The sequence below is a fragment of the Actinia tenebrosa genome, unplaced genomic scaffold (genome assembly GCF_029948245.1).
Source record: "Actinia tenebrosa isolate PJP-AT-01 unplaced genomic scaffold, QUT_ActTen_1.0 PGA_scaffold15__27_contigs__length_11533743, whole genome shotgun sequence".
NCBI lineage: Eukaryota > Metazoa > Cnidaria > Anthozoa > Actiniaria > Actiniidae > Actinia > Actinia tenebrosa.
Window position 1 is genome coordinate 9,296,726 of NW_028292575.1, and position 12,106 is coordinate 9,308,831.

The window sequence follows — 12,106 nt, forward strand, 5'->3', positions numbered from 1 at the left end:
TAATCCCCATGAAATACCCTAGAGGGGGTTTCCCTAGCTCACCTAAATCAGCAAAAAAATGTATAATATATAAATAAGATTACGGATTGAATGATTATAATAATTTGTAAAATCAGTATTGAATCCTACTGGGCCAATAAACCAACTAGTTTTAGGACGAGGAACGTGGACCTGAAAAAAAAAATCGGAATTAATGGAAGTTTTTAAATCCTGAATCTTATTAATATTCGAGGCTAAAATTACACTTGAACAAAGTCACAGTTCAAAAACCTTTAACTATTCGCATTGTCTTTGCTGAATAATTGCTAAATAGTGCTAAGTAAGCATTTATACTAAATTAGAACGTAACCAACTACAGCCGGTTTTTGAGAAGGGGGTGGAGGTGGGGGAAATAGGTTGATGGATGGATTGGATGACACTAATTCGGTCAAAAATCAGTGAAATTATCAATCACTTTGTTCTAGGGTAACAGCTTTGAATATAACTCGGGGTAACTGTAGGGTTACAAGCGTAAATTTAATTCGTCTGAAGAAAACTTAAGACCTCTACCTTCCCCTGGAGGAAGTAAAAAGCGTCCATTACGCAATTCACTGAGATTGATAATTAATTTGTCTCGCTTTGCTCGAATAAAATACTCCCCGCGAGACAAGAGAGGTCGAATTGGAACAATACCAAGGACTGACACCAGCAGCTGTAAAATATCATCCCACTTTAGTTACTTATTGTGACTTGTACTTTTAATTAAACTACAATGCTATATTCATGCAAAAAATCTAGCCTCCCCAGATTTGTTATCTGATCGACTCGGAAAAAAAATACAGACAAGAATGAAGTCAACACTGACGCCAGCCATAGATAACTACTGGGGTTTTCCCTAGCTCTAGTGATCTGCTCTAGTGTCATAATTCCATGAAACTGATAATTTTTAAGCTGATATATGAACAAGAGTGCATATTACAGCCAACCTTTTATCGGAAAGACTTCCTGTCTTACCACAGTTTAGTCTTCCATGATATCCATTTCATTAAATTTTGCTATCTTAGAGCTGTAGAATGACGTAATGTCTGCAACGCTATGTCACCGAACGTTACAGAGACCCTTATTTGTTTGTTGTTGTTTTTTTTGAACCAAAGGAAATAAATTAATTTTGAAAGTGTATTTGCTAAGTCAGCTCTTCTAGGACACTTTAAGTGGCAAATGTTTATTTTTCAATATTTCTTTACAAAGTTATTCAAACAACAAAATATTAAATAGTATATATCTTGAATAAAAATTTTGCTTTAAAAAGTGGCTAGCTTCTCAAGATACATCTTTTTTTAATTTTTATTTTGGGGCAGGGGAGTAACTGCAAGCATGCACTAAAAAATAGGTACTTAGTTTTCTGACCTCAAAACCAATTCCTTTCATATCGCTAAAATACAATAGACATTTCCGATTTAGCGGCACATGAGCGGAATAAGCATATACTAGCGGAATAAGCATAAACCAGCGGAATAAGGCTAGAATCATCGTTATGACCAGAAAATTCAATAAACTAATGAAACAGCTTTCAGTAGTGCTACTATGACGAAAATCGCTCAAACTTGGATTCAGCTGAAACTTCCTAAGAATACTCTTTAAAGGTCCAATAATCACTGTATGAAGTGTTTTCTCGATATTCAGGACGAAAGTATGATATCTTTACGATTATTTTTTGGAGTCTGTGACGTCATACACTCAACATCAAACATTGCTACATATATTTCTTTGTATATAAATCCTTAATTTATTTTATTCCTATGAAGCCCAAAGGGTGGCTAATGTGCTTATTTCACATTACTTGTGACTATAATTTATATTTTGGGGTGTTTGGGTATTTCTTTCTCCCTTTACTACTGATATTTTGATCATAAACTACAAAGAAATGTATGGAGCGATGTTCGATGTTGAGTGTATGACGTCACAGACTCCAAAAAATAATCGTAAAAATATCATACTTTCGTCCTGAATATCGAGAGAACACTTTATACAGTGATTATTGGACCTTTAAAGAGTATTCTTAGGAAGTTTCAGCTGAATCCAAGTTTGAGCGATTTTCGTCATAGTAGCACTTTAACTTAAGGTATTGCACAATTAATATCGTTAACACTACCTGTTTTATTAGCTTAACTGACGAGCAGTGTGCTCGAGAATAAGATCTCGTCCCGTTGAAACGCATTTATATAAAAACGTTGCGTTTATAATATACTAATGTAAATGCTCGCCCTTAAATTTATAAAAGGACTAAGAATGCTAGCATATAATGTAGAATACCACGACGGTTATTATTTTCGAGAAGTTTTCCTTCTGCATGGACACGTACGTATCGCTAACATATAGTTGAAAAGTGGATGCCTACTGAGATTGTTCACTGCCTGTAAACACGTACTTCCCAACTCTGTACCCTCTCCTCTGCGGGGAAAAACAGGATTTTATTCAAGTTCTCTGTTAGTTCTTCTACAGTGGAAAAGGCTGTGCACATAACCAATGCGTTGAAATTCAGAACAAAACAAGATATTTGAGAGATTCAGTAAACATCTCGTGTTTTCGACAAACATTTGTGCTACGCAAACGAAAAAAAAGTAAAAAGAAGTTGAAAAGCTTTTCAAGAAGCAATAGATAAACAATGAAATAACCTTTGTCTTTGCTGAGAAGGTTTCTAAAAGGTACTAGCTAAATTACAGGAAAAGAACAAAAACGTGCTTATGCCGGCCAGAAAAAACGTGATGCTTAATGTCTATTTATTAATAACGTGAACTCATAAAGCCTATAAGGTGCTAGTCTTCATCTGACGAAGAATCTGTCACGTCAAGACCATGGACTGCCCTCCAGCTTTTTAATGCTTTCTGGTGCTCTCGTGCAGCACTTTGGGCCTCATCAAGAACGGCGGGGATTGTTTCGAGTAAGCTGTCCAGTTTTTTCTCTCTGGTGACCTGGGAGTTCCTAGATGACTTTAGCTTTTTACTTGACTTTGAGCTTTCATTGAGAGGTCTTTACCTTAAAGGATAATAGCAAAATTAACGAGGTTTTATTATAAAATAGGTATGAGCAACGTTCAAAGTAATTCTGTCTGCTTATAAATTACCTGTCTTCCATCCTCTCGCTTTCTCTTGTTTCTTGATTCCTGTAAGGATGTCAACAGGGTCGTCATTTGGTTCGTTCTTTTCTGCATCTAACACATACTTTGTTTCGCGGTCATTGATAGCTCTGCAAATGTCTTCAATTTCTTCAGTATCTTTATTCCAAGTTTCTTCCACACTGGATGCGGACGAGTATTCTTCATCAATTAATTTATTTGACGTGTTTGCTTCACTGGCATTCCTACCAGGAAATAAAAGAATCAATCCACTCCATATAATACCGTTATTGAGAGTCCTTTCTTCTTTGGTCAACAGCATTCTTACCTTGAAGGAAGAGCGTTGTTAAGCAGTTTAGTAGCTCTCTTCCTTAATCGCTCGTGCAACACTTTGTTGAAATTTCCTTCAGCCAAATACTGATCACCTACTTCTCCCAAAACCTCAAAATGCCTTCTCATAAAACTCAAAACACTTTTCCACTCTCTTCCGCATGCTTGCACAGCTTGAAGAAGAAGAGTATCTTCGACTTAAGTGTATTTTTTCCTTGGTTTTCTTTGCTTGTTGTTGTCCATCGCGCCTTTCTCACAGGATTAAGAAAAGTGAAAAGTGCCCTAAAAATTTGCATACATAGGCACGTGCACACGTGCACTGGTCGTAATGTTTTTTTTAAATATTTTTGTTTGGTTTCGTGATTGCGAACGAAAAAGTTGCATATATGTTTAATACACTACCTGTTTGCGTCAGTCAACAATAGATGTCCCACCTTTCCCAATGTTTATTGTAGTAACCCTGCTGTCTATCTTTGCAGCTATAAAATTGAGTCTTCAAAGACCACAAGGTTTGGTCCCTTTATTTCCTATGCATGTAATAGGGAACCTGCTCATCACACTCGTTGCGCTTGTCTCTACGGCACCAACGGGAGCTAATCTCCTAGCCCGACTTTTTGGCAATCAGCTGCTTAACCATCGTAACAGTGGCAGAGTTCTTTATTGTTTAGCACGAAGACATCCACACATCTTTTGGTACATGACCGGGGAAACACTAGAATCCTTTGATGCTGTTGTACGAAGAATTGGTATAGAAGTTACCAGTCCAAGACACACACGCTCGGGTGCCAACTACAGGTAGAAGAAGAGCTTGTAATCTTGACTTATAGAGGTGACAAAAAGTACCATTTTATGAGTACACAACTAATTGTTGACGCAGATGGTTTGGTAGTACTCCTTGTAGCTGGGTAAGTTTGCTATATAGTAGCGTTGTCATGTTGTGCTTAAGCATTTCGATCTAGCTGCTATTTTACTGCATATATAAACAAACACAAACATAAGCAAAATTTAGTACTACACGTATTCATAGTAAACAAACGTCTTGCAGATTTCCGGGGCATATGAACGATGCGGAGTCATACAGACGACTTCCTGCTATAGGCCATGGAAGAAGAAGGAATCTACCACGACGAGCAAGGCTGCTAGCTGATGGGGGATACGCTAACGTCCCACCTCTTATCACTCCAAGGCGTATTGCTTACAACAGACGACAACAGAATGCCAACAGAGCGCTAAGGTCGCTTCGTATCCGCGTAGAGCACGCCATTGGATTCCTGAAAATTTACTCAGCGACCTCGGATATTTTTCGACACATGAGGCCATTTCAACCCTTTGTAATAGCAACTTGTGGTGCTCTTGCTAATAGAAGGAAAAGAATTCTAAAAACACTGTAATGTTATATATGTTCTTTTTGATATACTTTTCGGAAAAGTTTATATTAGTGAGAGCAGAAAAATTCCTAGCTTAATACTGTAAACAAATCTCAAGATATGTTGATACTACTAGCGCTTACTAGTCAGTTGTGACTGTTTTGGTGCGTTGAATACAACAGGTGTATAATAAAGTTCATAAGTATATGACGTTTGGGACATTAGTTCTTCGTAGTAAGATGATTGACTATTAAGGACCATAGTAGTAAGACGAAGGAGTAACGTCAGTAACAATAGTTACAAACTTTCTTTCTCAGTTGTTATTTACCTAATAATACATTGTACTAGCTGAGAAAACAGTAAGATAAGGAGTTTTGAAAATTCTATTGGTTAAATCTGGAATAAAATAATGATAGCTCTTTTTAATTTATGCTTTTCCGGTCGGATTATAGAATGCGGAATATACTTTCCCTATGCCGCTAAATCGGAAATGTCTATTTCAGAGTAGGCGAACTTAATGTCTTGATCGCCAAGGTACGTATTTTTGAAACATGTCAGCAGACTTGAAGTAACAGAACGTCACAATGCGTGATTCTCTCGCCTTAATAATGAGGGTTATTTCCTTGAACCGACGTCGAACGCTTTGAACACTACAGACAAAGCGAATGACCTTATCAAGAAAGGCACTCAAATTTGCAATCCTCTTTGGAGGAAAGCTCTATATGAAGAATAATAAAATATATAAATCACTTTTATTTAAAGGACAACTGACCCCAAAAATTGCCGTTTTTCATATAAAACTACAACGTACATAGATCACATAAATTCAACTTTGAACTCTGATACAGCTTCTATGTCGCCGAAAAGAAATAATCAATTCGCGAAAAATAGCAATAGAAGAGCGCCATATTTGAGCCCGCAATAAATTACCGCATTAATGCCGTGACGTCACAACGTGAAGCTTGCATTCCAAACTTGTTGAGTTTGTATATTTCGAGTGCTAGTCGAACTTTTAATAGTCTAAGTTAGAGTAAGTTTCTTAATCCAGATGGTCCATTGTTGTGTGCCAGAATGCACCAACCATTCTTCCAAAACTGAGTCTGTTAGCTACCACAAAATTCCTAACAAAATAGCTCTTCAGAAGGCATGGATAGCGCGGATAAAGAGAGAGAACCTGCCGCCTTTGAAGAACTGCTACGTTTGCAGCGATCACTTCGAGGATTCATGCTTTGAAGTGGATCTGATGGAGCAGTTAACCGGGATAAAAAGGAAGAGGAGATTAAAGAGCGATGCTGTTCCGTCAGTATTCAATTTTTGCAAGCCAGCTAAAAGAAGAGCTACATCAGAGAACCGGCTCAAACGCAAACAAAACGAAGAGGTGAGATAACATGTCATTTATACATAACATAGTTTACATTGTTTTTCGAAATAATCACTCATGAAAAAGACTTATTAATGCATACCGAAGCGAGTCATCAATCATTAGCTATTTATGCTTTCATAGATGAAATGTTGCTTAAAATCATAAGTATAGCTAGTAATATTTGATCGATACTTGAAATTTTCAAAATGGTTATTTGCACGTGTTTAGTTTACATTTGATATTTATTCGTAAACCATAACAATGTTGCCGTAATATTCCAAATTTGCTTGGATAAATGACCCCGGAAGAATAATTTATAGCATTGTTGGTTAATATCTTTATTTTGTATTATTTAAGGTAAAGTAGGCCTCGAAGAATGGTTTATAGTATTGTTGAAAACATTGTTTATTTTTGTATTTTCAAAGAATGTGGAGCAGCTATGTGCCACAATAAATCCCTCGTGTGAAGATCCACCAAGTATGGAAACACCAGAGTTCTCTCCTGAACCACTTTGTAAGGAGATTGGTGTTCAGTGTTGCCTTGGTTGTAGATATGTTGTAACATTCACTGCATCAACTCAGACAGAGCCTGGATACTATAAAGATGCCGACACAACAACAGTTTACAATCCCTCCCCTTCACCAAACATCAGTAGAGATGAAATACTCAGTGTGAGCTTCCATGACCACAGCTACAGTACTAGCTATCACCCCTCACCAGTAAAGTCAATGCCAACAGTGTCTCCACAAAAGTCAGAAAAGTCTTTGTTTTCAGAGGAAGAGGGACTCCCACTAAGTGACGATGATGATGGTTTCATTGTTTCATCGCAAGAGACAGTTTCAACAACGGACAGTGAATTAGAGCCAGAAAACAAAGACTGCAATAAAACTCTTGAAAACCATATCAAAGAACCTAAATATTTGGTATTTAACTCTTGTTTGCAGCAGTTATTCACGTTTTGTAGAAGCTGTGGAGCACCTGTCGCTGATGTCAACTTTGTATGTCAAGGCAGCCTACTTATTGTGACAACTACATGTATGAAACATCATGCTTTGACATGGTACTCACAGGCAATGTTAAATCGCTTAGATATTGGGAACTTGTTGATTTCCTCATCAATATTATTTACTGGTAATACTTTTACCAGACTTCAAAACTTTGCATCCTGTCTTGGCCTAAAATTTCTGAGTGTGAGGGTCTTTTACAGACATCAGGAACGTTACCTATTTCCTGTTGTTAATGATGCTTGGAAGAGAGAGGAGGCTGCTGTAATTGAAGAGCTGTCAAATAAGGACATAGTAAATCTCAATGGTGATGGCCGAAATGACAGTCCTGGCCATAGTGCTAAATATGGCACATATACTATGATGGAGACAAGCACAGGGAAAATTGCCACCTTCAGCATTGTTCAAGTCTCTGAAGTAACCAGCTCCAATGCTATGGAGAAAGAGGGGTTTCTAAGGTTTTTGAACACTTTAGAAGACACGGTCAGTATAAAATGTATCACAACTGACAGACACACATCCATCACCAGCACTATGGCAAAAGATTTTAGCCACATCAAACACCAGTATGATGTGTGGCATCTTTCCAAGTCAATTGTTAAAAAGCTGAACAAGAAAGCAAAATTGAAGAAAAACCAAGAGCTGGCACCCTGGATACAATCCATTTCAAACCATCTTTGGTGGTGTGCTGCTACATGTAATGGAGATGTACAACTTTTGAGAGAGAAGTGGAAATCTGTTGTTCACCATTGCGTGAACAAGCATTCCTGGAAGGATGCAGAGGTATTCAAAAAGTGTGCCCATCCTCCCCTAACCCGCAGACAAGTGCACACCACACACTGGATCAAGCCGGGGTCACCAGCTCATGTTGCCCTAGAAGAGGTTGTCCTTCAACCAAAGTTACTTAATGACTTGGCAAGATTGACCGACTTTTGTCACACAGGAGGGCTTGAAGTTTATCATTCGATGATGCTGAAGTATTGCTCAAAAAGAGAGCACTTCTCTTACAAGGGAATGGTTGCTCGTACTCAACTTAATGCCATTGACAACAATTTCAATACAGCTAGAATTCAAGCAATTGTTCAAAAAGGCCCAAGGAGTGGAGAAGCTCGTTATCGCAAGTGCTTCCCTAAGATGCACAAGCGCTGGGTTGTTAAGCCAGTCTTACAAAGAAAAAGCTATGCTTTCCTCCCTGAGCTACAACTGAAAGTACTTGAAATTTGTGAGGGTGGCATGGAGGCTGCAGGGGTTGACCCAATTGAAGAGGTTGAATTACCAAGAAACATTGCTAGTGTTCCTGCCCCAGACAAACAGGAATTGATTGAACGACACCGGTCAAGATTTTCTAGGTAATTAATTTAAATGGAATGTAGTAGAGACTACAAACACTAAAATGTGTAGTGTTAAGTGATGCTAATTCTAACCATTTCCTATTTTTAATTAACACTATTTAGTAGAAAATAATGCAAAGCATCATTGGCACTCTTTTAGTGATTGTACTCTAGTGAATAGCTGTTTTGAAAGAACTGTCAAGTAAGCCTGTCGTCCCAATCCCCCTCATCTTTGAACAGTTGTGTTCATTACTGGTAATAATTACAATGCTTCTACAAATGGGAAGGCACATGACAGACCCAAGTAAAACTGCTATAAACAAAATATGTAGTTAATGTGAAGGGGACCTGATTAAAGTGGTAGATAAGTTTGCAGTTTTTAGATGTTCAAATGGAAATTTTATTAAAATATCATTACCACTTAGGAAACGATTGACTTTTAAATGAAATCTTAAAAGAGGTCTTTTCTTTAACTATCTACGCTCCATTATATATGGGGTCTCTCCCAGTATGAATGTAGTATAGAAAAAATTCCAGCTGAATAGTGACTTTCGCTTTCACTCATGGGAATCAAGATGTTCATTCATTTGCTCTCAGTGAATTAATCAGCACATGATTACTGAGCTGCAAAGGGCCTATTTGTCTGGAAAAAAGAAAAAATGAGCCATAAATGGCTGACAAGCCTGGATGCCAAGATTTCCTAGTGCCAATTTGTCTGACAATGAGACTAGTCAGTACTGAGATTCTAAGATGGGGTGGGATTCTATCACCAAGAGAATATTATTTTCATTTAGCACAATTTTTGAATCCATTATAGCATGCTACTTCAAGGCAAATTCTTTATAAACAATACTGACTAGCCTTGTTTTCAGACAAATTGGTGCCCAGGAAATATTGGTTATCCATGTCTAGTATAACTGCAAAATTTGCTTGGTTAGCTCATGATTTTGTCCACTAGTGCTTTGTACACTAGGTTCTCTATTCAGCTGGATATTTTGTCTAGGTGTAGTTGTTTTTAAATAATAAAATATGCAAAACCTACAAAACATTTATATAAACAACTTTCTATATGTACTTCATCTAAAAATAAATTCATGACTACTCTTATACATTTTGGTCTCAGCCTTTCCATGTTTTCCTTTTCAATTTATCAATTCAGAAATCCTGATAGAAAAAAATCCACTCTGTGTATATGAAATGAAGTAAGGAATAAATAAAATGTATATAATAACTCCATGTAACTTTAGGCCAAGCTAATCATCTGCATAGTGAAAACCTTCAAATTCAAAGTCCTCCTCTAGTCCAGGGGGAGGGAAGTGTGCTCTGATGCACATGACAGCACAAGAGGGCAGAACAACCCGAACTTCCTTTCCAAGAACTCCCCAGCACCATCTTGCTAGTTGCCTATATGCAATGTGTCTGTACTGCTTGTGCTCTGGGCCTTCATACGCATTACTGTACTGCTGTTTGTACTGAGCCCATGCGGTTCGAAGAACATACTTATTGGCACAGACAGGTAAGAATCCAGGATGTTGAGTAATGCATGGTGGTGGTTCATCAGCATCTCCATCTTCAACAACAGACTGGCATGTTGCAACCACTTTTTCGATTTCTTGGCAACAAATGCATTCAGATATTGAATCCATAATTTGGCAGCTACCACAGGTACACCTATTTAATAGAAATAAAACAATTCTTAGTATCTTTGAACATTATCAACGATTGTCCCAAGTGAGAATATACATACACAACTTGTGACACAACTATATCCCTGTATCTATATCCTGCAGTATATAACTTATTGACTATCAAGCGATGTTTTTAAACATGTTTTTAATTAAAATTGTGAAAGTTGGTATTGCTTTTGGTCGCAAACTGGATTCATGCATACCAATATCTAAAGAACAGATTGCAAGAACACGAGTGGCAAGATACGATTTTATATAAAATGGATATGTAGTTCAGTTTTGTGATAAGACAGAAGTACGACTTACCAATCTGAATTTGTAAGTCGATTGTTCTCTTGTTCATCGTCTTCAATAATGTCACTGTCAGATCCTTCTCTGAACTCTTCATCTGAGGAGATTTCTATTTCTGGTTCAAACTGATATGGCCGTAAACCAAATTCGTCGTCCATTCCGAAAAATTCTTGAGCGAAATCGTCTCCCGAGCTGTCCGAGCCTTCGGAAGAAGAATTAGATTCTGACATGCCTTTAATTTGATGACCAAGTTGTATTTTTTCGCAAAATATTGAGTAAAACGTATAAGAAACTGAGGAAGAATCGGGCAAACCACTGGAAGCTTGAACTCTTGTGACGTTGTGATGTCATTACGCTATTTTTCTGAGCCCGCGATAAAAGCGCAAGATGGCGGCCACCAGAGCGATATATGCGATGTTTTCAAAAAATTGTTTTAGAAAAATGGATGCTCTATCCCCTTTAAAAACTGGATTTTTGGAGTTCTCAAATGATGTAGTTCCTCTTAAAAATGGGTCATTTTGGAGGGTCAGTTGTCCTTTAAGTGTCTAGTCGTTCTAGCTCTTTCGAACTAATAGACCAGTTTCGAATTTGAATTCCAAATTACCGCTGTGTTCCTTGATTACAGACTCATTTGCACAGGGTTAGCCTCTTATCAGTGTTTAAATATTCACAAATACCACAACAGAAAAGTAAAGAATGTACAACTTCAACAATACAAACATTTTGAAACTCGACAGACCTTGACTGGAACACACGAATATTCTGAACAAACTCGAGGCTAACCCTGTGCAAATGAGTCTGTAATCAAGAAACACAGCGGTAATTTGCGCGCGCCCGGGCAGATACGGGTCATATGATAAAATAATATTTAATAATGATAATAATATGAAAATCTTTGTTTTTTCCCCGAAAATATATTACATGACATAATAACGATAAATAGTATAAAGGACAAAGCTTCTTTGTACTATTTATCGATATTATTGTCATACAAAATATTTTCGAGAAAAAAAAAAACAAATCTTTCCTAGACCGAAATTGAAACTACTTACCATATGACCCGTATCTGCCCGGGCGCGCACTCTTAGAAAAACCTTTGGGAATATGGCGTGAGGAGGGGAGAGGAGAGGGCTCTGCTCGAAACCTGCGACCGTATTGACATAATTTGCAACTTTTAAAATATCTTTTTTATTTAGGGTCATATGATAAAATGCTTATTGACTGAGTTAGGTCGGGCCGTTCTCGGTAATTTGTACGAAACTCGCTGCGATCGGTCCGACGGAATCACCTCAAGCCAAATATATAGCTCTTATTAACCGAGTGCGAGGTCCGTACCGTAAGTTATGGACCGAGTTTTTTCCACTGCCTTATGGCCCAAGCGCGTAGCGCGCGGGCCATAAAAAAGTGGAAAAAACGAGGATCCATAACTTACGGTACGGACCGAGCAAACGAGGTTAATAAGATATTTATTATATGGCAAGGCATTGAGATCAAAAAGAGGCGAAGCAACAAAAAGTAAAGTTGACAGCGCATGTCAAACGAGAGCTGCATTGGAAGGGCTTCCTGTACGTGCCAAAAGTTATGTAGTGTTTGAGTCGCTCAAAAGGCGAAGTTTTAGTTTACTTTGAATGAATTTAG

At 37.7% G+C, this 12,106-nt stretch overlaps 3 protein-coding genes across 3 annotated transcripts; 2 read left to right on the plus strand and 1 right to left on the minus strand.

Moving 5' to 3' along the window:
- The first annotated feature begins 3,944 nt into the window (after positions 1 to 3,944).
- LOC148911043 (uncharacterized) lies at positions 3,945 to 4,848 on the plus strand. The gene is made up of 2 exons (XM_089030131.1): positions 3,945 to 4,329; positions 4,470 to 4,848. The coding sequence occupies exons 1-2, from the start codon at positions 4,274 to 4,276 to the stop codon at positions 4,813 to 4,815; spliced, it is 402 nt and encodes a 133-aa protein (XP_088886257.1). The 5' UTR covers positions 3,945 to 4,273; the 3' UTR covers positions 4,816 to 4,848.
- A 710-nt stretch (positions 4,849 to 5,558) lies between these two features.
- On the plus strand, positions 5,559 to 8,716 carry LOC148911044 (uncharacterized). The gene is made up of 2 exons (XM_089030167.1): positions 5,559 to 6,169; positions 6,580 to 8,716. The coding sequence occupies exons 1-2, from the start codon at positions 5,840 to 5,842 to the stop codon at positions 8,509 to 8,511; spliced, it is 2,262 nt and encodes a 753-aa protein (XP_088886293.1). The 5' UTR covers positions 5,559 to 5,839; the 3' UTR covers positions 8,512 to 8,716.
- On the minus strand, positions 8,494 to 10,796 carry LOC148911045 (uncharacterized). Its single transcript, XM_089030128.1, has 2 exons — positions 10,484 to 10,796; positions 8,494 to 10,160 (listed from the first exon to the last, which is right to left on the minus strand). Exons 1-2 carry the CDS (start codon positions 10,696 to 10,698, stop codon positions 9,743 to 9,745), a joined length of 633 nt encoding a protein of 210 aa, XP_088886254.1. The 5' UTR covers positions 10,699 to 10,796; the 3' UTR covers positions 8,494 to 9,742.
- Between the last annotated feature and the right edge of the window lie 1,310 nt (positions 10,797 to 12,106).